This window comes from Colletes latitarsis, chromosome 12 (genome assembly GCF_051014445.1).
Source record: "Colletes latitarsis isolate SP2378_abdomen chromosome 12, iyColLati1, whole genome shotgun sequence".
Taxonomy (NCBI): domain Eukaryota; kingdom Metazoa; phylum Arthropoda; class Insecta; order Hymenoptera; family Colletidae; genus Colletes; species Colletes latitarsis.
The window spans coordinates 21267504-21293006 of record NC_135145.1 but is presented as its reverse complement, the minus strand read 5'-3'; the positions used below and the strand labels follow the sequence as shown (position 1 = coordinate 21293006).

The following is a 25503-nucleotide window of genomic DNA, read 5'->3' as shown; positions in this document are numbered from 1 at the left end:
TTTTGAGAAAAAAATTCGAGCAGGGGGCAAATTTTTCGACAAAATTAAAAAATTTCGAATCGTTCTAAAAAAATTATTTTTGGTTGCAGGAGTCAATTACAATTATTTTTTGTCAAGATACATACCCCAAAAATTCTACTCAGTTTCGAGAAAAAAATTCGAGTAGGGGGCAAATTTTTCAACAAAATTAAAAAATTTCGAATCGTTCTAAAAAAATTATTTTTAGGTAAGGGGGTCAATTTCAATCATTTTTGGTGAATACACATATCCCCGAAATCCTACCCACTTTCGAGAAAAAAATTCAAGAAGGGGGCAAATTTTTCGATAAAATTAAAAAATTTCGAATCGTTCTAAAAAAATTATTTTTAGGTAAGGGGGTCAATTTCAATCATTTTTGGTGAATACACATATCCCCGAAATCCTACCCATTTTCGAGAAAAAAATTCGAGTTGGGGGCAAATTTTTCGACAAAATTAAAAAATTTCGAATCGTTCTAAAAAAATTATTTTTGGTTGCAGGAGTTAATTACAATTACTTTTTGTCAAAATACATACCCCAGAAATCCTACTCAGTTTCGAGAAAAAAATTCAAGTAGGGGGTAAATTTTCGACAAAATTAAAAAATTTCGAATCGTCCTAAAAAAATTATTTTTAGGTAAAGGGGTTAATTACAATCATTTTTTGTCAAAATACATACCCCAGAAATCCTACTCAGTTTCGAGAAAAAAATTCGAGTAGGGGGCAAATTTTTCGACAAAATTAAAAAATTTCGAATCGTCCTAAAAAAATTATTTTTAGGTAAGGGGGTCAATTTCAATCATTTTTTGTGAATACACATATCCCCGAAATCTTACGCACTTCCGAGAAAAAAATTCGAATAGGTGGACAAATTTTCTGATGAAATGAAAAATGTTTAAAAAATCATAACTCCCGAACGGATTGGAGGATTTTAATGTTTCAAAACTCAAACAACGCGTATTTTAGCGAAGAATATTTATCAATTCTAAGAATATTTCAAAAACTGTTCCTTGACCCTGTAAAGTTAGAAAAAATGGTGGTCCAATTTCTCGCTTTTATCACTTCACAAGTGTATTTAGAATTTTACTGTAATAGTAACCTTAATTTAAAAAATTCGAATTATAACAAAATTAATCGACTCAAAAACTGTAATGATTAAAAATTAAATCAAGAAAGTCCACCTCGTAAAATATTTTCATAAGTTTCGTGCAGCCTCCATCGTGAGATCAGCGAGATTAATCTAGTAATATACTTCTACGTGAAAAACTCGAAAAAGGATCGTCAGAGTCGAAAAATTTGGAGAATGGTACGACTAGTTAACCGCGGGAATGCATATCGGAGATCAGGCCCACTCGAGTCCCCGGTCACTCGACACCAAATCGGACAGAATCCGTCAGAAATCTGTCACCGTGCCACAATGGTCCCCTTCTCGGGGCGATTTTACCAACGCGGGGGGACGCGCGTGGAGGGAAAAGGACGAAAGGCGGCAGGAATGCAAGTAGGTGGGCCCTTGCCACCTATATTTGACACCTTTCAGTCCAATAAAATAAAATGGTTCGGTGGAATGTGGTCCTCCGGTTTCCACGCCGGACGCGTAATGTCCCCGGCCCTCTCCACGAGCCTCCTCGGTCGTCCAGTCCTCTCCAACGCCGTGGATAACATCTCCAGGACCCGGTGATAAGGGTTAGTCGACTCCTCCGCTGGATCCTGACGCGCGATCTCGGCTCTATCTTTCGAAATTACGGGGACCGTTTCGTGGAACTGGCTCTCGAGGCCCGGCATAATCGAACGGGAAACGTTGTTACAGGAATGTTAACACTTCATAATGCCCGCGAGTACTTTAGAAAGCACGCATCTCGATCGTCGGACCGTGCCCAATGGCGTCCATTGTGCCTCTGATATACACACGTCCTCCCCTTTGTGATCGAGAGTCAATTTTCGAGCTGTATCGCGCCAACGGGGCCCGATAAAATTTTTCTCCGCCCCGGTGAATGGGAACACGTGCAGTAACGACTCTTCGACGGTCCCGGATGTCTGGGCTTGCGCCTAGACGCGTGGGAGTAGACGATCTAGCGAACTCGGAGGGGTCAACTGTTAACAAATCGGTCTTTAATCGTCCTCGCGAAACATAGAAAAATTCACGTGTTGATCTTCTCTTTCTCCGTCGGGATCGCGTACATGGGCACTTCGTTGTACTCTTTCGGTGGCAAGAATCTGAAATTATACGGGGATGAACTTGTGCACCATTCTTCCACGAGTGTTTACATCCCCACTCCTGACTCACAGTGGGAAGAGTGGGGATGTAAACAAGCTGTGCCTTCTTCTCGCGGATGGACGGTACCGTACCTTTGCACGATGGGTGGGAAATGGTTCCTGTCGACGTCCTTCAGATCGTTCACTCCGAACATGAAGCTGACCAGCGTGCCCACCACCATCACTATCAGAAACCCGACCAGAGTGTAATACATGAACGATAAGGTGTAAAGAACGAATGGTTTGTCGTCCGGGCTCTGCAGCGCGGGAATCTGAGCGATCGTCGCGTTGAATAGGCTTTCCACGTTGGTGCAATTCTCCGTGGAGGTGGGGAGGGGCGGGTAAAACAATCGTTTCTGCGCCACGTTCACTTGCGCCCCCACTATCACCCAAACCATGAAGAACATGGAGAGCAGGCCGCCGGTTATGGCGCCCTTCGTCGTGGCCCACGGTACCAACATCCCCAGGGTGAAGATCCCCAGCATGGCTCCGCCTGTGACCCCGTGCAAGGTCACGGAAAGTTGGAAAATGTCGCTCAAACGCTCCACGATGAACACCAGCACCATGCACACCGTGCCAGCCACCACCACTGTACCCTGGAAATTTTTATGATACGTGTAACATGTTTTTTTTTTTTGGTATACGGAAAATCGAGAATAACAATTTGGTGATCGAGGCTTCGTTAGAAAGTTATTCGCGTTTCAAGTAGACATTCGATGTATTTTGTTAAATTTTACCAATATTCTTGGAATTTCGGAATATTCTTCGACAAAATACGCGTTGTTTGCATTTCGAGACATTAAAATCCCCCAATCCGTTCAAAAGTTACGATTTTTTAAACATTTTTAATTTTATTGAAATTTGTCTGCCTATTCGAATTTTTTTCTCGGAAGTGTGTGAGATTTCAAGGGTATGTGTATTCACCAAAAATGATTGAAATTGATCCCCTTACCTAAAAATAATTTTTTTAGGATGATTCGAAATTTTTTAATTTTGTTGAAGAATTTGCCCCCTACTCGAATTTTTTTCTCGAAAGTGGGTAGGATTTCGGGGATATGTGTATTCACCAAAAATGATTGAAATTGACCCCCTTACCTAAAAATAATTTTTTTAGGATGATTCGAAATTTTTTAATTTTGTTGAAAAATTTGCCCCCTTCTTGAATTTTTTTCTCGAAAGTGGGTAGGATTTCGGGGGTATGTATTTTGACAAAAAATGATTGTAATTAACCCGCTTACCTAAAGATAATTTTTTAGGACGATTCAAAACTTTTTTTTTTCGTCGAAAAATTTAGGCAACTACCCCCTGTCGATTTTTCTTAAAATTTCGTTTTTCATTTTTAATTCATTTAATTGATGTTGTATGGAAATTTTGTTTATTACTTTTTTGTAAGTACCCATGAGCTCTACTCCAGAAAAAAGTTTCATTGAAATATATTCACATTTATGGGAGTTATGGCTGTTTGAAAATTGGACCATTTTTATGGGGTTATTCTCATTTTAGGGGGTCAAGAAACAACTTTTCGAATATTTTTATAATTGCTACATATTCTACACTAAAATACGCGGCGTTTGCATTTTGAGGCATTAAAATCCCCCAATCCGTTCAGGAGTTACGATTTTTTAAACATTTTTAATTTTATTGAAATTTGTCCGCCTGTTCGAATTTTTTTCTCGGAAGTGTGTGAGATTTCAAGGGTATGTGTATTCACCAAAAATGATTGAAATTGACCCCCTTACCTAAAAATAATTTTTTTAGGACGATTCGAAATTTTTTAATTTTGTTGAAAAATTTGCCCCCTTCTTGAATTTTTTTCTCGAAAGTGGGTAGGATTTCGGGGGTATGTATTTTGACAAAAAATGATTGTAATTAACCCCCTTACCTAAAGATAATTTTTTTAGGACGATTCAAAACTTTTTTTTTTCGTCGAAAAATTTAGGCACCTACCCCCTGTCGATTTTTCTTAAAATTTAGTTTTTCATGTTTAATTAATTTAATTGATGTTGTATGGAAATTTTGTTTAATACTTTTTTGTAAGTACCCATGAGCTCTACTCCAGAAAAAAGTTTCATTGAAATATATTCACAATTATGGGAGTTATGGCTGTTTGAAAATTGGACCACTTTTATGGGGTTTTTCTCATTTTGCGGGGCACAAGGACCAATTTTTCGAACATTTTTGCGATTTCTACATATTCTCCACCAAAATACGCGTAGTTTGCTTATTTAAACATTAAAATCGACCAATCCGTTCAGAATTTATGACATTTTAAAGATTCACATGAAATTTTGGGGAACCTCACATTAGATTTTCAGTAATGAATTTTTTTCTCGAAAATGCATAGGATTTCGAGGGTATATATAATGACCAAAAATGATTGTAATTGACCCCTGCAATCGAAAATAATTTTTTCAGAACGATTCGAAATTTTTCAATTTTCTCGAAAATTTGGTCCACCTACTCGAATTTTTTTCTCGAAAATGGTTAGGATTTCGAGGGTATGTCTATTAACCAAAAATGACTACAATTGACCCCTGCAATCGAAAATAATTTTTTCAGAACGATTCGAAATTTTTCAATTTTGTCGAAAATTTGGTCCACCAACTCGAATTTTTTTCTCGAAAATGCTTAGGATTTCGAGGGTACGTCTATTGACCAAAAATGATTGTAATTAACCCTCTTATCTAAAAATAATTTTTTCAAACCGATTCGAAATTTTTTATTTTAATTTTTTAACGGAGCCTCTATCTAGAAATTAATATTCTTGATTTTCGTCTTATTTTTGCCTCTAGAATCTCCCATTGAATCTTTTCCCATGATTGGTCGAACACCTTGTATAACAAGAAATTCATAAATGCTTTGTTAAGAAATTATAACAAAAATATGACCCGTGAAACTCGGTTGAGATTCAGGACATTAAAATAAGAAAAAAATTTCGATATCGTGAGTTTCTTTGCAGTTTATTGACCATAAACTTGAAGAATACTTCAAAATTTTATCACAACAAAAAATCATCATCAAATAAAGAATACTTGATATGATAAATGATAGAAACTAAACTCTGATAAAGAAATTATTACAGAAATGAAATTACCCACATAATTCAACCTTAAAAAATATTTATTCATGCCCCTCAGCTAGCAGTTACTATCATAAAACAAAATGTTAATACATTTACTTATTTAGTAAATAAAAAAACATTTCATATTTTTGTCATAACTTCCTAACAAAGCATTTATGAATATTCTGTTATATAACACTTTAGTCTTATTCTTACTTCTAGAGCACTCTGTCTATTCTAAAAATATGACAAGTGTTTTTGCAATTACGAAAACACACTTTTTTTGAAACGTTAGAATTTGATCAAAAGTAGTTTTTTCGTACTTTCATGATATTCGCGGCTCTGGCCTCTTTATCGTTGCTGTTGGGCAGCCAGGGATCGATGAAATCCTCGTAAATTGTGCCAGCGACTGTGTTCAAATTAGCGCTCATTGTGGAGAGCCCTGCGCTGACGAGACCAGCGAGAAAGAGACCCGAAAGTCCCGGAATATCCTCCGCAACGTCCAACACATAATACGGTAGTAATTGGTCGCTCCTCACGATTACCTGGAAACCAATTGACCCGTTATTATTCCCCCCCTCCTCCAAAAAGAACAGAATCTCCAAAGGAACTTACGTGAGAACTTATGGGATCGCACTTGTGGTACCTGGCGTACATTATCAGCCCAGTGAAGACAGACACCCACTTTATAATTATGAAACAGAAGCCCATGAACCCAACAGCCCTGGAAGAAAGCAATATCTTGATATAACTCTTACGATATTAAAAACGTTCTTACACCCACTTGTGAGCTTCTCTGGCATTTGGAACGGCCAGGAATCTCTGCATGGACATCTGATTGATCCCCAGACCGGACAGCCAGTTCGCAGTCAAACCCACAGACATCATCCAGAAAGAGTTCCTCACGTACGGGCTGGGATCCATACTAAAAACGAAAGCAAGCAAATCAGATCTCCAAAGAAAAACGAATATACCAATTCAGGAAAGTCGTACTTCCAGAAGACGATCCTGTGGCCCTCTTCAGCTATCCTCCAAATCTCCTGCAATCCACCCACGGCTAGAATGCCCAACGAGAACACTGCGAATAGGCTGCCCAGTGTTATGGTCATCTGGATAGTGTCCGCCCATACCACGGCTTTCAGGCCGCCCTGAGCGTTTCGAGACAGAGATTTATCAATTCTTATCGCGTAGCGTTACCGAACGCTACCGGTTTCGCGCGCGTGTTTGCCAAAGGCAAACTGCGGATCTTAAATCGCTGATAGAGTTACGAATGTTTCGCAACCATGTTTGTAAACACCTATGTCGGCTGCGTTAATTTTAGAATGCGGACTCACTATGGTCGTGTAAAATATACACACGATGCAGATCACCGGTGTGATCCAGTAGAGATTGATCGACGTCGCCTGCGAGAATGCCAGTGCTGGTAGGTAGATGACCAGGGGAACGTAGAGGAGCAGGGATAGAGTGTAGAGGAACGAGGCCAGGACTCTGACGGACCTCGTGAACCTCAGCTCCAAGTATTCGAAGGTGCTCTTCAATTGTAGTTGGTAAAATACTGGCAAGTAGATAAGGGAGATCAGGCTGCACGATATGATGGACGTGAAAACGCAGGCTGCGTACTGCGTGCCGTACTGATAGACTTCGACGGGCACAGCCAGCAGAGAAATCGCCGATATGTGACTGGAAATTGAACGCAAATTAACTTTTACGATCGAATATTTTTTACGAGCGAGGGATCCTTGATTACCTGGCGATCAGACTCATGCTAACGGGGAAACAGGACATCGTTTTACCACCGAGCAAGTATTCGGTGGTGTTGTCCTGTTTCTTGCCAAAACAGCCGAAATAAATCCCTATCGCGACGCTGACGCCTAAGAGACTGCTAAAGAGAACGTAATCGGTCCATCCGAACGTGAATTGCTTCAACTCGAGCCCAGGTAGCACTGATCTCGTCTCGTTCGCCATTCTAAAATTTATTAACAATCTTCAAACGATCATCAGTTCTACAATAGTGAATGGATTGTAATGAGATTTATTAGTGTAATAGAGCTCATAGATATCTACAAAAAAGTATTGGATAATTTTTCTATAGGGCGTCAAACTAAGTTATTAAAAATCAAAAACTAATTTTTAAGAAATATCAATCAGGGGGGGCCTTTTTTCGGTGAAATTGAAAAGTTTCAAATCATTCTGAAAAAATTGTTTTTAGCTAAGGGGGTTAGTTACTATCATTTTTGGTGAATAGACGTACCCCCGAATTCCTACTCAGTTTCGAGAAAAAAATTCGAGAAGGTGTGAAATTTTTCGAGAAAATTAAAAAATTTCAAATCGTTCTGAAAAAATTATTTTTAGCTAAGAGGGTTAATTACAATCATTTTTGGTCAACAGACATACCCTCGAAATCCTATGCATTTTCAAGAAAAAAATTCATTACTGAAAATCTAATGTGAGGCCAGAAATGGTTCCCCAAAATTGTATGCGAATCTTTAAAACGACATAACTTCTGAACGGATTGCACGATTTTAATGTTTACAAAAGCAAACGACGCGTATTTTAATGTAGAATATGTAGAAATTCTAAAAATATTCGAAAAGTTGTTTCTTGACCCCCCAAAATGAGAAAAACCCCATAAAAACGGTCCAATTTTCAAAAAGCCATAACTTCCACAATAGTGAATATATTTCAATGAAATTTTTTCTTGAAGCAGAGCTCATAGATACCTACAAAAAAGTATTAAACAAAATTTCCATACAACATCAATTAAATTAATTAAAAATGAAAAACGAAATTTTAAGGAAAATCGACAAAGGGGGTAGGTGCCTAAATTTTTCGGCGAAAAAAAAAAATTTTGAATCGTTCTAAAAAAATTATTTCTAGGTTCTGGGGTCAATTACAATCATTTTTGGTCATTAGATATACCCTCGAAATCCTACTGACTTTCGAGAAAAAAATTCGAATAGGTGGACCAAATTTTCGACAAAATTGAAAAATTTCAAATCGTTCTAAAAAAATTATTTCTAGGTTCTAGGGTCAATTACAATCATTTTTGGTGAATAGACGTACCCTCGAAATCCTAACCATTTTCGAGAAAAAAATTCAAACAGATGGACAAATTTTCCGACGAAATTAAAAAATTTCAAATCATTCTAAAAAAATTATTTTTATCTAGGGGGGTTAATTACAATCATTTTTTATGAATATACATACCCCCAAAATCCTACTCAGTTTCGAGAAAAAAATTCGATTAGGTGGACCAAATTTTCGACGAAATTAAAAAATTTCAAATCATTCTAAAAAAATTATTTTTGGCTAAGGGGGTTAATTACAATCATTTTTTATCAATAAACATACCCTCAAAATCCTACTCAGTTTCGAGAAAAAAATTCGAATAGATGTCTAAATTTTTCGACGAACTTAAAAAATTTCCTATCATTCTGAAAAAATTATTTTCTGGTGCAGAGATCAATTGCAATTATTTTTTGTCAAAATACATACACCGGAAATCCTACACGCTTTCGAGAAAAAAATTCGAGTAGCTGGTAAAGTTTTTTAATTAAAAAATCGAAAATTCGAACTTCTATCAACGCGAATAAAAAATGACTAAACTTGATGTTCACTCGGGCCCTAATCTGTGGATATTATTTATAAAAATAGATATATTTGCAGCACTCACGTCTCAGTTTCCTGTTTCTCTCGAGCTACCCGACCGCAGTTTCATTCGCGTTTGTCAACTATTGGTTCGAAGGATTTTTAAATTGTCCACATACATTTAATCTTATCGGAAAGATACAATGATTTCGTTTGTTGCTTAGAAAAGTATCCGACGAAGTCTACATTACTACTGACAACGATGATGCTAAAACCGATGCTATATGTTTAACTGATATTACACGGTACATCAACCTAATTTACGACGAACAGATAAAGATGTTTTTCTCGGTATTCCGCAAACGGGTAGGCATCCTTAAATCAATGTCTAACTAGGCCCTAAATTATTCTGCAACCGTTATCGTGGCGACCTTGTTCGCCAAAAAAATATTATAATTTTTGTTAATTGTATAATTCTCCGTGACTAGACAGAGAATTCGAGAAATATTAACTACAAACTGCGATATAAATAAAATATGAACACCGTTGTTGTCTCAAACGATTCCAGTTTATTCGAATACAACAAAGCAAGAATACGTGTATTTTTTTTTTTAAGATACTCCATATAATAACCATTCTGTCAATTGTTGCATTCTTTGTTGTCTTTCCATATCGCTGCAATTTTGTAAGAGATCGTCTAAAGTCTTCTTTTCTTCAGGTTCGAGCTCCTCCAGAGGGATGAGAGGCCTGATGACCATACTTGGAAGCGTAACGTCGTGATAGAGGAAGATCTGTAAGTACTCTTTGATATTTTCAACTTCTCTTTAAAAAAAATCGTTTGAAAGGTCATTACCTTGTTGTTGAATGTATTGTACACGAGACAGGGCGTTGAAATTCCTGGAGAAACGTTGTAGTTGCCTGTACAAAATGCTCTGACTGGCTCTTCGAACTGAAAACGTACGCTGTTTCGTTGTTGATCTAAAATATAAGTCTGTCCATCCCACGCGCAAGCAACTATTTCATCAGAACCGTCTCCGGTTACGTCTAATCTGCACAGAGCAAATATCATACGATCTACCTGCATGGACCTAAAAAATAAACGTGTAAACTATAAATAACCATCGTTAAATGACGTGAATTCGTTTAATCTTACCATAAAATAACTTCGTCCTTGACTAACATTATTGTCCCGTCTAAAGTTGCAAGAGCGTAAGGCTTTCCTTGAGACGAACTGCTCTTTATGGTCGCGTTAGCTTCAATTTTATCTTTCTCTTGTACACGTTCAATATTATTATTGTTGCTGCTATCCGAACAACAGAAATCTTTGTACGTGGGCAACAACGAGTCCTTTTCCGTTTTCGTATCGTACTCGCCAAGAATTAAATTCCCACCCAACAAATTGCCATCGACTTCGTCTATATTGGAACAATCAGCTTTATCTGGAACCCTCTCTACTTTGTAACTTTCTATTCTAGAAGTTTTCTCTTTTTCGCGTTCCTCCGCTGTATCAAAATTCTCTCTCTTCGCTTCAAATTGTGGAGTGTTCCCTGTAAATTCCTGCGAGTCTGATTTCAAAGTTATGTCCTGCTTGATCGAGCTGGAAACATTCTGTTTAAAGTCTTTGCACTCGTCGGCCATTTTATTCTCTAGCGTGGACTCCAGATCTCCTATAATTTCTGTTGAAATATTCTGATTGCGCATACGCGATATTCCCAATGTTTGGTAATCCACGCAGCTCGCTGCTGACTCGTCGTCCGTTTTGTGAGCTTCGTCTTCCAAGTGGCAATCCTTGGGGTTGCATTTTATTCGCATAAACGTTCCTCCGGGTTGAGCAACCAATAACGTTGGCGTTCCATCCGCCATGTGCTAAACAGTAATCAAACAATCGTTACTACTGTAAAATTTCTTTTCAATTAATCCCAGAGTGGCCATACCTGCAGCGTGACTGTTCCTATTTGATTGGTACACTCCCACTTATTTAATCCGACTAACTTTCCTCTTCCTAGTTCTAAGTTGCTTGACCATCTGTATGATCTAACTACGCGATCGGTCAAGCCTAATATCATCTCGTTTGCACCATCTTTGTCAACGTCAGCTACTAGCACTACTTTTGTGTTCGTCGGGATTCTTTGTACGTGGACACATTCCATTTTACCAGATAACTCGTTTGCTTCGCTATTACCGTCCGTTTGATCCGAACTCTGAGAATTTGTCATGTTAACGCCTGTCGCTGTATCCACACCTGGATGACCTGTAATTTTTATAACTTGCAGATTATCATTTCCCTCGATCGACACATAATATAGCTTTTAGCTCACTGGTCTTAATGTTATCTTGATCGGTTGTTTCCTTAGCTGATTGTTGAGCAGATGTCGCGTTGATAGTACTAGGATTCACAGATCTTGGACCGTAGAAGATATGTGCCCAGCCATCCCCGCAAATTACGACCAACGCGTTCCGGCCATAATTAAAAATATCTCCTATAGCAACGCTAGTAACGAGGCCTAGACCAGGTATTTTTTGCCATAGCTCTGATCCCTGTTGAACATCAATGAACACAATGACGAGTCTGACTCGTTATAAATTCTATGAAGTTATTAATAAATAACTTACTTTGAAAATATAAAGCTCTCCCTCTGCAGTACCAACGACTAATTCATTATCACCGTCATTGTCAACATCCCCTATCGTTAATCCATGTCTGCACACTGTGCCAGGTAGATCCCATTGCAGTCTTTTAACAAAACTGACGGCCCTCATTGTTACTAAACTAAATTTTATCCAGCCGGTGCTCTCGATACATTTAACGGGAATCTATGATTTAACATAGAAGGATGAAGGCATTGCAACCTATTAAGTGGCCATATTACATGAGTAGCTTTAGCAGTTATTAAACCAATAGAAACTGGCCCAAAAATATTAGAATCCGTAGAGCGGTTGATATTATCTCCTTCTACCCAACAATGACCTTCTGGTACCTAATACAAAGAAGTTTTCGTTAACCATTTGAATAATATAGTCAAGAATTCATAGTAAAATTAGTCAAATACCTGCAAGATTTCTAACTTATATCCATGCGTATGTATAATATCACCGGCAATTCCTACGACACGTTTAATCAATGTTTGCTCTGGATGTTTCGGTGATGTAAGGGCTACTATTTCGCCACGCTTAATATCTTGAGTACGAATTGCCCAGCGGTTCAAAATAACATAATCAGAATTGTCTTTATTCGGGTTTAAAGTTGGCCACATTGAGATTCCATCTACCTTGGATATGGAACCAACTGTGTCCAAAAAGACAAGCCCAAGAGGGACACCCACAACAACGCTTCCTAAAAATCGTCGTATTCCCATCTATCGTACTTACGTATTAAGAACGTTAAAATATTTTCAAATCGAACAGGCTCTATGATGCATGTTCACGATTTAATCACGTTCATTAAATTTTTTAATAATAGATAACTCTATCTGTAAAAAAGAACAATAAACACAAATGTAAACACGTAAATAAAATCTGTCGGGGACTCTTTGATTGTAAATAATTTAACAGGTTAAGTAAACATATTTACAAAGTCGAATTGAAAGAAAATCAATTTACTAAAAATTCTTTCAATACCGTAGAATTTATTTCGAAACGAAGAATCCCGTAAATTGCAAATCCGATTTAGGTATAGATTACGACAATAATTTAAACAAAGAACTTACATAGATGGAGTTTCTTGAGAAATTATATAACCATACACGATATGGTATCAGTCAAATTAGAAACAAATTTTCGTCGATCATTTTAAGCTTTATATAAAATATTTATCGTAAATGAAATTCCAATTAGATTTAGAAATTGAAATATTTTATTTCAAAATGTTATGTATTGTTTAAAAATTTAATGGACCCAGAAGGAACACAAAGTTTAATATAATATTATTTATTTTTTTAGTAACGATATTGAAAATGACAATTACACTGAAACATGTAAGCTTAAATGATTTAATGTTTTAAAAAATTACTACAAATGTGTCTGTTTCAATAACAATCTAATTAAATTTAAAATTAATTGATCTTTAAAAAAACATATCTACATTAAAAACATTGTGTGTAAAGTACAAGATATTTTGAACACTTTTAAGACTAGGAATCATTTAATATCGCGGATAATAAATGTTAATATATTTCGAGAGCTTGCTTATTAATAATGTTACAAAAAATGCGGTTGCATCTTGGAAACATTCGGATTTATATTTATTTTCAATTGAGGATTATAACATTTTAATAAACCGTAACTCTTTTTAATACATCATGAAATACGATAATATAGAGAATAAATTAAAAAATTATTTTATTTTCAATGTACGTATATTTTCTATACAATTTGTAAACTTAACAATTTTCCGCATTTTTTGCTTATTATGATTTGACGATTAATTCTATCTATTTGTACAGATATTATATAACAATACTAACAGCTTCATCTTGTAATAATTACAGAAAAAATTAACGGTACACGTATGTATATACATTAGGATACATTGTCAACATAATCGTGAAACGTCGTGCAATGAAACAAATTTCCTATCTTTCGCGGAATATTACATTGAACTTCGCGTTATAATTTTTTTGCATTTTTACATGATAAACAACACGCAATCATACATATGAATAATAAATATTATACTTTGTATTTGCATCTAATATACAATAATTGCATGATTAAGCATAGGTATGAAAATGACAATACTACGTACTAAACGACTTTGTAAACTACATTATTAAAAAATGTCCATTTAAACGTAACTCAAATACTACATGTAGGATGCCATATAAAATTGATTCGTTAACATTAATAAAAAAAAAAACAGAACGAATAAAAGTAAAATGAAATTTTTCAGCGCAATAAAAAAAAATGTTAAATAGCATATTAAACAGAAACGACTGGCACGTGCACAAGCATACAGATCAGTGCTTGCCAATCACCATACCCAATTGATAATAAGTATCGTGACAATATCGATCACTATAGTGTCTATTGACTGTATTACGATTCTGTGATCATTATTGCACAATGACACTATTGGACATGTACACGAAGCACTGCCTCTTACTTGGCCCCTCCGATTAATGAATTTCTGATTTTATTAAGTATAGAATACAACAGGCAATAATGTAAGCATGTAGTAAATTAGAGTCTTGTGAAATTAGGTGTCTGACAGTGCTCGACCAACATTTATAGCGTCTGTCGTTACTTTTATCAATCATTTCGTTTCTTCATTGTCTGATTGATTTAATTAATTATTTACTTCATCTTCGTCTTCACTATAGCTTACTTCTACCTCTGACTCTTCAGCTTCGTTATCGCTTACTTCTACCTCTTCGTCTTCGTCTTCGTTATCGCTTTCTTCTACCTCTGACTCTTCGTCTTCGTTATCGCTTACTTCTACCTCTGACTCTTCGTCTTCGTTATCGCTTACTTCTACCTCTGACTCTTCATCTTCGACACCTACTTCTATTTCAGCTTCATAATTTTCGCTATCATCTATTTCTACACTTATTTCTTCATCGTCTTTGCTCTCATCTATCTCTGCTTCGACTTTCTCTTCGTATTCGCCTATTTCCACTTGTTTCTTGTCTTCCTTGTCTTTATTTACATCTTCAGTTTCTTGTGCCTCTTCTTCCGTGCCATCTACTTCCTGATTTTCTTCCCCAAATTCCTAGTTGAGCGAAATAATATTAAACACTTTTAATTTCGTTATCACGCAATATACGTACGATCTAAATTGTAGTAAAGTATCTAATTTCGATGTTTAAATTGTGTACTAATTATAAGCTCTGTGGAACTCCTGTAAGAAATGTTAAATGCATTTAGTTAGTTTGATTAATCGAGTGTTGTTTCGCAGTTTCGTGAACGAAATCATAAAACAGGTATGAATTATTAATTCCTAAAATTATAAGCGCGTGTTAATTGTGGTGAAATGTTTAATGTGTGCAGCTTAAACTAGAATTAATAGATAAACAACAGACCCAATACGTAATACAAATTAGATATTAATATCTAAAACAAATCACAGACTGTAAGTAATTATTACTGCGCAATGGCAACATTAGCGTTGGATTTATGTAAGTCGTTACTAAACAATTTTTTTTTAAATTTCATATAGCTCCTGTGATTTGTCGTTTTCATATTAAGTAATCTATGTACAAGCAAACAATTAAATGAATGAAAGAATCACCAGTATAAATAAAACAAGGCTCCACAGATTTATTCGATTCTGTTGATAATTCTAATGTTTTCTTACAGCTGCATTTTGGTCGAGACTGATAAGGGAGAGGGTCATTTTGCCTGAGAGTACGACAGGTGCTTCTGCATCCTCTTCCGCTTTTTGAGCCTGTGTTTTTGAATCTGTTACAAGTAATTCACATTGCGGTGGAAGTGCACCTTCTAAATATATTGGCTTAGGCGGTGTTTTCTCCCTCTCAACATGGCTAAAATAATTAAGCTTTTGTCATTGGAAGTCTCGACTTAGTATATGTAGTATTCGAGTTATGTTTACCTGGGTGAAATAGGTATTATAGGAGTAGTAGGTCTACTACCCTTACCCTCGCAACTAGCTGTCATTTCCATACCCATAACTTTAACAGTTGGTGAATTTTCTATATTTTCTACTTCTTTGTCTGTTGTACTACGATCAACCTGGACATCGGTATCGTCCTGAAAATTAAATTATCAGAATGAGTAATCGCATATAAAACATAATTACACGTTATTGTACCGTGAAATAGATATGAATGTATGCTGTATTTAATGAATGCTACACTATGAAGATTAATACTCATAAATCAAAATAACAAAGTAAATGTTACTATTTAATCTCCTTTGCGGTCGTAATATACTATTCACATAAAAATCACACACCTAGAAAAATATACAGGATATTTGGCTATACTTGGGAGAAATTTTAATGGGGGATTCTGGGGACCAAAATAAGACGAAAATTAAGGATAGCTATTTGTTGATTAAGGCTTCGTTAAAAAGTTATTACAGGCGGAATTTTAAACGTTAATAACTTAACATTGTTTATTTATTATTACTAACTTAACAGTTAGTTATTAAACGTTAATATCTAACTATTTTCGAAAAACAAATCCGAGTAGGTGGGCAAATTTTTCGAGAAAATTAAAAAATTTCAAATCATACTAAAAAAATTATATTTAGTTACAGGGGGCAATTACAATCATTTTTGGTCAATACATATACCCTTGAAATCCTAACCATTTTCGAGAAAAAAATTCATTACCAAAAATTTCATGTCTGACCATAGCGTTGATATGTTTCACTGAAATTTCATGCGTATCTTTAAAACATTATAACTTCTGAACGGATTGGACGATTTTAATGTTCAAAAAGCCAAACGCCGCGTATTTTAGTGTAGAATATGTAGAAATTCTAAAAATATTCAAAAAGTTGTTTCTTGACCCCCTAAAATGAGAAAAACCCCATAAAAGTGGTCCAATTTTCAAACAGCCATAACTCCTACAATTGTGAATATATTTCAATGAACCTTTTCTCTGGAGTAGAGCTCATGGGTACTTACAAAAAAGTATTAAACAAAATTTCCATACAACATCAATTAAATTAATTAAAAATGAAAAACGAAATTTTAAGAAAAATCGACAGGGGGTAGGTGCCTAAATTTTTCGGCGAAAAAAAAAATTTTGAATCGTTCTAAAAAAATTATTTCTAGGTTTTGGGGTCAATTACAATCATTTTTGGTGGATAGACATACCCCCGAAATCCTAACCATTTTCTAGAAAAAAATTCGAGAAGGTGTGAAATTTTTCGACGGAAAAAAAAAATTTCAAATCGTTCTAAAAAAATTATTTCTAGGTTTTGGGGTCAATTACAATCATTTTTGGTGAATAGACATACCCCCGAAATCCTAACCATTTTCTAGAAAAAAATTCGAGAAGGTGTGAAATTTTTCGACGGAAAAAAAAAATTTCAAATCGTTCTAAAAAAATTATTTCTAGGTTTTGGGGTCAATTACAATCATTTTTGGTGAATAGACATACCCCCGAAATCCTAACCATTTTCTAGAAAAAAATTCGAGAAGGTGTGAAATTTTTCGACGGAAAAAAAAAATTTCAAATCGTTCTAAAAAAATTATTTTCGGTTGCAGGGGTCAATTATAATCATTTTTGGTCATTACACATACCCCCGAAATCCTAACCATTTTCTAGAAAAAAATTCGAGAAGGTGTGAAATTTTTCGACGGAAAAAAAAAATTTCAAATCGTTCTAAAAAAATTATTTTCGGTTGCAGGGATCAATTATAATCATTTTTGGTCATTACACATACCCCCGAATTCCTAACCATTTTCTAGAAAAAAATTCGAGAAGGTGTGAAATTTTTCGACGGAAAAAAAAAATTTCAAATCGTTCTAAAAAAAATATTTTCGGTTGCAGGGGTCAATTATAATCATTTTTGGTCATTACATATACCCCCGAAATCCTAACCATTTTCTAGAAAAAAATTCAGTACGAGCGGAACTTTAAAAGTTAATAACTTTTTAACGAAGCCTCGATCAACAAATTGGTATTCTTGATTTTCGTCTTATTTTGGCCTCTAGAATCCCCCATTAAAATTTTTCCCAGGGATGGCCGAACACCCTGTATAAAAAGTCCATGCTGTTTTGTCTAGAAAAAAATACGGTGTTATTTAAAAAAAAAAGACATCAAAAACTTGCAATAAATATTGTCCATCGTATGTTTTAGTGTACGTGTTATAAGTATTGTCATACATTATTTAAATAAATTTTTAAATGTATTAAATATTGTTACTTTAGGGTTGAATCCCTACTATCTCAATACGTAAGCCTTAAACACAATAAATGTATTACTTTTGGTTACTCTTGTTAAAAAAACTTTTTAAGGCAAAGAATATACCTTAGATAAGCGATCGACCCCTGCCAGATCTTTGGACTTTGGAGGCCCATCTACTATTTAAATATAAAAATAAGAACTATGAATTCTATTACTTAATACGTTTGTTTACTTAAATGCTTTTAACGAGTATTTCACGCTAAAATATGAGTATGCACTTTTCATAAAGACGAATATTTACAACATTAATGATAAATAATTTAGAAACGGTTACCCAGAAGCACGGAAATGTAGAAGCAAAAAATTTTGAAGATTTTGTACGAAAGAAACGATCGTGTATAACGTACAACAGGATAGATAAAGCTTGAAACGCAATCAGAACACAACAACGTGCACATTTCTAAGGGCTAAAGAAACTGAAAATGTAAATTGCTTCAAAATTTGTCTAGTAAACCTTGAGTTCTTGTTGCGAGCTTGGACTATGCATAACCGAACGTGATATGTTGCCCATCTGGACAACAATTCTTTCCATGGCTGCTTCCGTCTCGACCAAACGTCGTCTCAGTTGATCTATCTCTATGTCTCCTGCCGCTTCTTGTGTTCCAGCATGTATAACATTACCAAATGTGTTCAGAGACTGTACACAAGTACTTACAATATTTGTAATTTTAGTCTAACATCTTTTTTCTTTCTCTTTTGTTATATTCACGACATAAGTACGTGTGTGTTCTAATTGTGCAAACCTTGCATCATGCAACACCATTTAAAAATCTGATTAGATACTCAAAAAAACATGTACCTCATTTTTCAATATTTCTTTAAAGGAAATAGCTTTCGAGGAAAACACTGCATTAATGACGATACTTCGACTGTATAACGTTAATTTATATTTCTTTAAACCAATTGGAATCTTCTAACATTTTTGTCAGAAATTTTTGTCTCACGAGTAAGACTCAAATTCAAATTTTGCTCCATTTCGATCCACGGTTGTACAGTCAAAGCGATGATATAAATCGAGTGTCATTAATAATTTTTGAACTTATAGAAAGAACTTACGATCGTTTAATTCTTCTATGGTTGGCGCAGGTCTGTGAGGGGATACCGATCTTTCTTTTTGGTGGTGCATCGCGCCACTGGTCATTGCACTGGCAAAGACTTCGGGACTAAATACCATTTTTCGAAATTCTTTTTCTGCCGCGGCTCCTGGATATTCTGAGATTATTTCGCCATCTGAATTTTTCTTCAACACCTGAAGGAAGAGATCAGTTGATTCATTCGCCTATCGTGAATACCATACAGTAGCAACAAGGGGTCGTTCACCTTGACGATTGTATAGAGGAAAAACAGTACAATGCCTAATGTATATAGTGGCATAATGATTCCCATTATACCACTTCCTTTTGGTGCAGGAACAACGTGCCCTGCACCTCCCAAGGGTGGCCTCATTTTTGGCACAACATGATCGGGTCTATCTACCACCTTTGGAACAATATGAGAGGAAGGTATGGCTCTGCCACGTTCTCTCAATGCAGGATGTAAACCACCCGCATGAGGGGGCGTGCGTCGTTCTTGTCGTATTGTAACTAAAAAAATAAATATTAATTTATAAAATATTATTCGTGAAATAAACCTTAAAGCTTCGGTACATGTATGATTATGAAATTTCATGGAAATAGTGTTTGTAATCTTTATACATAGTGGAAGGGATCATTACATAGATGTATTTGAAACTATGACTATAGGCCAAACTTATCCCCATCTACACATAGATAGTTATACTTGCACTTTTGGAAACTTGCCAAGGTAGAAGGGATAACTTAAATCTGTTTTCCACATATAATTAGTAAATTATTAGCGTAAAAATCATATTTTTAATTAAAAAAAAAATTATCGGGTTAGTAGTATTAATACACTTTCAATAATCTTATGTTAAAAGTCAAACAAAGTTATACATGCTATACCTTATTAATAACTACTATCAAAAATTTTGAATAGAACCTTTTTTAATTCTTACTGTGCGGCATTAAAATATGATATCTGATGAGATGTGGAGTTCCTAACTGAGAAAGGGGTATACCAAAATGCATCTTAAGGCAGAGGGAACCATTAAATGATCTGATCTCTTCCAAAACTTGTTTAGAAGATTTTCCCAAGCGTTCTCTTTCCGCGAGAAATGTAGACAAATCTATGCCACATCTGGCTAAAATTTCTTCTCTACATAAGCTTGCGCTTTGCGGTGTCAGTTTTACAGTTTTCAGAACATCCCTTACTCGTGGATCGACTTGATGATGCTTCAATATGTTCTGACATATTTCATACATAATATCCGCAGCATTGACGTCGCTTTCAAATATTACGTCGCAGCATGCTAATAAATATTTATGAACATAATTTGTCGATGATAAAGAAAATTATACCAAAACACAGAATTACATTCCATAGTTCAAAGTGTGGCTAACTGAACGTTACAGAAAGAGATAGTACTTGATGCAGTTATTTTATTTAAATAGTTAAATTCTCGAAAGTTCAATGGCAATAATAATAAAGAATTGAGCGAATTTAAAAATTAGAAAATGTTTCCATAGACGTATCTTTAATATTTATAGAGGAAATAAAATCTTACCAGAACTATCGGATGTCTGATGCGGAGTGACAGATGCTGTAAGCATAGGATAGAAAATTTTCGGCCATAATACCGCGAAACACCCAGTCACAATGGCCAAAATAAATATCGTCTTTCGTGGACCGAAATCCGTTATCTCAGCCATATTCGTAAATTCGTCGTTCGTATAACTTTCGCAATTTCGATAAAAGGTAAAATGATTACGGGTCTCCCGCTTTCACGTTCAGGGATCGCGAGCGGTTGGAAGACACAGCGCTCTGTCGTCTGCTATTTTTGTCGCGGGACAGGGCTGTCTCTATCAGATTTTGCTCCTAAAATGCTTTTTTTTTAACATACACTTGAGAAAATTCTAACATATCCTTGCTCTAAAACTTTTAAAAAAAGATATTCAAAATTGGAAACTTTTGCAATTTAATAAGTTCCATGTAAATTATGAGAGATCAAAGGAATCAAGGTAGATGGTTTATCTAGAACTTGGTAAATATATTTAAATGTTGACCAATTGCCAATAATAATTCTGTAATAATAACGTATAGATTATTAAACCGAAATTAATAATTTGATCAAAATACTACCACTCTTCACCTAGTGTTAACACGCTTTGCCTGTTACAAGAATGAGCCAAAAAGCTGGCCAGAAATAGCAGGTTCTGGCAATGTCACACAGGCAAACAGAGAGACCTTGCCCGATAGGTAGAAGACAGAAATATGTACAACTTGTAGCTAGTTGTCTTGCTTTTATTTATTATAGAACATATTGTACAGAAAGATGTATGAAGGAAATAACTTAGAAAGCTCTAGTGCCAATGATGCTCCACCGGTTACTTAAGGTATTTATTCTGGACCACCTCTCTGCAAAAGAAAAAGTCATTTAACGTATCTCTTGCAATTAATGTAGCCTGAAAAGTGTATTGCACGTATTTGAAGACTATTAACGTGTTTTTATGCCTTCTGCACTGTGTTATAATTAGGAGTAATTTGTTGCACATGTGTAGAATAACGGTATACTTGCATTAATATATGCAATTTCTTTCTCGTCTATGGGTCGCCTTTGAAATCTTGGTGGCAGATAAATGTCCTCTATGGTTGGCAAAACGGTCACGTTTGGGCCCGTTGAACGAGCTGCATTTTGTTGAAACGAAGCCGCCCCTGATTGCGCAGGCGATGTGGTGGTTGCACCTGCAGTTGCTAACCAATAACAGCATGATTTCAGTCGGCTTTCTCAACGAAAGCATTCGATAACTATTAAACTAGCGTTACCTCTACCAATTCCGCCCTTACGAAATTTAATCATCGGTACATGAGGTTGTACTACCTACGAGAATTCAGTTTACAGAGATTACAATCCTGTCCATCGAACGTTTCCATTAACATAGGGCACATCCTTATTACAATTATACCGATACACTGACCTTCCAACCTTTACTTGCCATCATAATTTTTGTTTGAAATGATATCCGGCTGATGCTGAGGCTAGATTTCGTCTGCAACAGACTCCTATCTGTTCACTTTGTACCTTTAGGTAGATGGCGTTTTTTGACATACTTTAGCGAGTACAAAATAATCGCAGAATGCCTTTACGGGTACGAAATTCAGACGGCCGTTCTCGTGCAATGCAAAAATAATCACAATGTGCAATCTTTTCAAATTAAAATATCAAGAATACGCGAATGAAACGGTACAACCGTGCAGAAAATTTCCGTATTAAATCAAAGAACTAAATTTGAAACAAAAACTAGATATCTTGTAGAGATTATCGTAGCCATGGAATTTATTCATTTTTGCAATTATTTATTTCTATATCAGAGTACATTCTAATATATTTAAGGATTCTCGAACAGGTTACAATAAAGATACATATATAATAATAAAGTTTATTTTATTGTAAGTTTAACTTAATCCAAGGATTTTTGGTATTTAAACAAAATTTGGTATGATAAATTAAGTAAGACATATGATACAGAAAATGAAAATGAGAATGGTTATTAATACACCACATAAAACGTGGCTATTTTAACAGTCTTTCGATGACTATAATAAATGACATTAGTTCCTTATGTCCTAAATCTTACATCTAATCTACTTCTTCCATTCGAGATGCATCGTCTGCTACTTCAACAGCGGGTATGTCTTCTGTTTTCTGTTCCTCGGGTGTAGGTTCATCCTCGTCGATACCAAGACCCAGCTTGACCATTCTGTAAATTCTAGCAGCGTGCACTTGTGGCTCGTCCAATGTAAAACCTGAAGAAAGAAGCGCGGTCTCGAACAATAAAATTACTAAATCCTTCACTGCCTTGTCGTTCTTGTCAGCATCTGCCTTCTCTCGGAGAGTCTCGACAATGGCATGATCTGGATTGATCTCGAGGTGCTTTTTCGCAGCCATGTATCCCATGGTAGACGTGTCTCTGAGAGCTTGAGCCTTCATAATTCTCTCCATGTTAGCTGTCCAACCATACTGCGATGTAACGATACAGCAAGGAGAATCGACCAAACGGTTGGACACCACAACCTTCTCGACCTTGTTGTCCAGAATGTTCTTCATTACTTTGCACAAGTTCTCGAATTTAGCCTTGTCCTCCTCCCTCTTCTTCTTCTCTTCCTCGTCCTCGGGAAGCTCCAGTCCTTCTTTGGTTACAGATACCAGCTGTTTTCCGTCGAATTCCTTCAGTTGTTGCACCACGTATTCATCAATGGGTTCAGTCATGTAGACGACTTCGAAGCCACGTTTCTTGACGCGTTCTACGAAGGAACTGTTCGCAACTTGTTCCTTGTTCTCCCCAGTGATGAAGTAAATGTGCTTCTGGTTTTCCTTCATTCTGCCTACGTAGTCCTTCAGAGAGCAAGCTTCGTCCCCAGAAGCCGAAGTGTTGTACCTCAGAAGGTCGGATAATTTACTGCGATTGGCGCTGTCCTCGTGAATGCCCAATTTAATATTTTTACTGAATTGTGCATAGAACTTCTTGTAGTTGTTCTTGTCCTCTGCGAGCTCTTCGAACAGTTCCAGGCATTTCTTGACAAGGTTCTTACGAATTACTTTCAAGATTTTGTTCTGTTGGAGCATCTCACGGGAGATGTTCAGAGGAAGGTCCTCGCTGTCGACGACTCCCTTCATGAAGTTCAAATACTCTGGAATCAGCTCTTCGCAATTATCCATAATAAATACTCTCCTTACGTACAGCTTAATATTATTTTTCCTCTTCTTGTTCTCGAAGAGGTCGAACGGCATGCGACGAGGAACGAAAAGCAAAGCTCTGAATTCCAGTTGGCCTTCGACGGAGAAATGCTTGACGGCCAAATGGTCTTCCCAATCGTTGGTCAGAGATTTGTAGAATTCACCATATTCCTCCTGGGTGATCTCATCGGGATTTCTGGTCCAGATAGGTTTCGTTTTGTTCAATTCTTCGTCTTCTGTATACTTCTCCTTGATAGTCTTCTTCTTCTTCTTGCCGTCGTCCTTCTCATCTGCAGCTTTATCTTCTCCTATTTCCTCAATGGCTAGTTTCTCCTCCTCCTCCTTAGCTTCTTCAGCCTCTTCGGCTTCATCCTCGCTCAGTTCCTTCTCGCGTTCCTTCTGCACAGCCAATTTAATCGGGTAGCCAATGAATTGGGAATGTTTCTTAACGATATCCTTAATTTTGTTCTCCTCCAGATATTCGCTCTGATCTTCCTTTACATGTAAAACAATTTTCGTTCCACGTCCCAATGGTTCCCCGTTGTCGTGTCTGACAGTGAACGAGCCACCAGCGCTGGATTCCCATAAATACTGTTCGTCGTCGTTGTTCTTGGAAACAACAGTAACTTTATCCGCTATGAGGTAAGCAGAGTAGAATCCAACACCAAATTGACCAATCATGGAAATGTCTGCGCCAGCCTGAAGAGCTTCCATAAATGCTTTGGTACCGGACTTGGCAATCGTACCAAGATTGTTGACCAAGTCAGCCTTGGTCATACCGATACCGGTATCAATGATGGTCAGAGTGCCATCGTTCTTGTTGGGAATGATTTTAATGTACAGCTCTTTACCGCTGTCCAGCTTGGAAGGATCGGTCAAGGACTCGTAGCGTATTTTATCAAGAGCATCGCTCGAATTTGAAATCAATTCTCTGAGGAAGATCTCCTTGTTCGAATAGAAGGTGTTGATGATCAAGGACATAAGCTGGGCAATCTCTGCCTGGAAGGCAAAGGTTTCCACATCTCCCTCGGTTTCCATTTGCGTAGACATCTAGAATGAGGTAATAAAAACGTTAAAATTGTCGCATTCGTACATGGAAGTGGGAGGAAATCGTTTCTCGTAATTGCGTTTTTCTCTAGAATGTTCGATATTACAGTTACACACGTGAAATACCGAATTTTCTTTTAAATCTCTTTAAATCCGCGTTGCGTTACAAATCTGTGAAAGGAGAGGCACATTTTCGCGAATAAAACACGTGGTTTATAAATTAAAGTAGGCCTGTCGCGGGCAAATATGCGAAAATGTTAACGTGACGATTAATTTTCGCGTGAAAATTCCTGACGAAATACCGAATTTACGCGAATCATTTTATTTACGAAAACGTGCCCGACAAAATGCGACACCGAAATTTTATTAAAACGACACTCATCATTTTCACGACCCGAGATACGGGATTAATATTTCTCTAAATACACTAGAACGCACTGAATATTTTTTAACGTTTAATTTAATGCAATTATACCTTGATGTCCAATATAAAGCGACGTTAAAATACTCTTGTCAGTAATGCACGAACGCAGGATCGGGCACCTAGCACTTTATTGAATGAAGTGGCGCGTCGATAGGTTCCGCTTTATATACCCAGTAAAATTCTAGAACGTTCTAGAACGTTCTAGAAGATTTTTACCTCCCAGAACGCCCAATATCCGGTAGAATTTCGATCCGTTTCAGCAACGTTCCGACGTTCGAGATTTTTCGTTCGTTGAAACGACGTTGTTCGTTTAAAAAAAATACGATTTCACGATTTTCTATTAATCGGTGGCGAACTCTGTCGATTCCAACGATAAAAATTGCGTCGACTCGTTCTTTCCTTAACGTTGTACTTCCGGCATTTGTTCGGCTGAATGAATCGAA

The 25503-nt window shown here is 36.3% G+C and overlaps 6 protein-coding genes across 12 annotated transcripts; all 6 read right to left on the bottom strand.

Annotated features, from left to right (window-relative positions):
• Positions 1-2104: 2104 nt before the first annotated feature.
• Positions 2105-7296, bottom strand: LOC143348859 (sodium-coupled monocarboxylate transporter 2). Its single transcript, XM_076779533.1, has 8 exons — positions 7079-7296; positions 6666-7011; positions 6325-6479; positions 6116-6256; positions 5947-6055; positions 5655-5876; positions 2364-2866; positions 2105-2231 (listed from the first exon to the last, which is right to left on the bottom strand). The coding sequence occupies exons 1-8, from the start codon at positions 7294-7296 to the stop codon at positions 2156-2158; spliced, it is 1770 nt and encodes a 589-aa protein (XP_076635648.1). The 3' UTR covers positions 2105-2155.
• Positions 7297-9474: 2178 nt separating this feature from the next.
• Positions 9475-11679, bottom strand: LOC143349010 (KICSTOR complex protein ITFG2). Its single transcript, XM_076779838.1, has 6 exons — positions 11533-11679; positions 11238-11457; positions 10854-11170; positions 10073-10785; positions 9773-10007; positions 9475-9710 (listed from the first exon to the last, which is right to left on the bottom strand). The coding sequence occupies exons 1-6, from the start codon at positions 11677-11679 to the stop codon at positions 9531-9533; spliced, it is 1812 nt and encodes a 603-aa protein (XP_076635953.1). The 3' UTR covers positions 9475-9530.
• Positions 11680-11696: 17 nt separating this feature from the next.
• LOC143349011 (mitochondrial inner membrane protease subunit 2) lies at positions 11697-12650 on the bottom strand. 3 transcript variants are annotated; one of them, XM_076779840.1, is made up of 3 exons: positions 12616-12650; positions 11970-12383; positions 11697-11897 (listed from the first exon to the last, which is right to left on the bottom strand). In XM_076779840.1, exons 2-3 carry the CDS (start codon positions 12273-12275, stop codon positions 11697-11699), a joined length of 507 nt encoding a protein of 168 aa, XP_076635955.1. In that variant the 5' UTR covers positions 12276-12383; positions 12616-12650. The 3 variants fall into 3 exon arrangements, with proteins under 3 accessions (XP_076635955.1, XP_076635954.1, XP_076635956.1); XM_076779839.1 differs by having other exon boundaries at positions 11970-12389; positions 12538-12619; XM_076779841.1 differs by lacking the exon at positions 12616-12650 and adding an exon at positions 12491-12568 and having other exon boundaries at positions 11970-12389.
• A 602-nt stretch (positions 12651-13252) lies between these two features.
• Positions 13253-20870, bottom strand: Ric-3 (RIC3 acetylcholine receptor chaperone). Of its 4 annotated transcripts, none has more exons than XM_076779636.1 (8): positions 20419-20865; positions 19810-20163; positions 19116-19378; positions 18852-19044; positions 17859-17908; positions 15467-15624; positions 15212-15398; positions 13253-14626 (listed from the first exon to the last, which is right to left on the bottom strand). In XM_076779636.1, exons 1-8 carry the CDS (start codon positions 20561-20563, stop codon positions 14204-14206), a joined length of 1773 nt encoding a protein of 590 aa, XP_076635751.1. In that variant the 5' UTR covers positions 20564-20865; the 3' UTR covers positions 13253-14203. The 4 variants fall into 4 exon arrangements, with proteins under 4 accessions (XP_076635751.1, XP_076635748.1, XP_076635749.1 ...); XM_076779633.1 differs by lacking the exon at positions 17859-17908 and adding an exon at positions 18250-18389 and having other exon boundaries at positions 20419-20864; XM_076779634.1 differs by having other exon boundaries at positions 17859-17911; positions 20419-20862.
• A 264-nt stretch (positions 20871-21134) lies between these two features.
• On the bottom strand, positions 21135-22007 carry LOC143348888 (uncharacterized). Of its 2 annotated transcripts, none has more exons than XM_076779598.1 (4): positions 21830-22007; positions 21678-21732; positions 21426-21596; positions 21135-21265 (listed from the first exon to the last, which is right to left on the bottom strand). In XM_076779598.1, the coding sequence occupies exons 1-4, from the start codon at positions 21851-21853 to the stop codon at positions 21252-21254; spliced, it is 264 nt and encodes an 87-aa protein (XP_076635713.1). In that variant the 5' UTR covers positions 21854-22007; the 3' UTR covers positions 21135-21251. The 2 variants fall into 2 exon arrangements, with proteins under 2 accessions (XP_076635713.1, XP_076635711.1); XM_076779596.1 differs by having other exon boundaries at positions 21426-21605; positions 21830-21996.
• A 272-nt stretch (positions 22008-22279) lies between these two features.
• On the bottom strand, positions 22280-25210 carry LOC143348699 (heat shock protein 83). The gene is made up of 2 exons (XM_076779246.1): positions 25112-25210; positions 22280-24639 (listed from the first exon to the last, which is right to left on the bottom strand). Exon 2 carries the CDS (start codon positions 24637-24639, stop codon positions 22492-22494), a length of 2148 nt encoding a protein of 715 aa, XP_076635361.1. The 5' UTR covers positions 25112-25210; the 3' UTR covers positions 22280-22491.
• Positions 25211-25503: the final 293 nt, after the last annotated feature.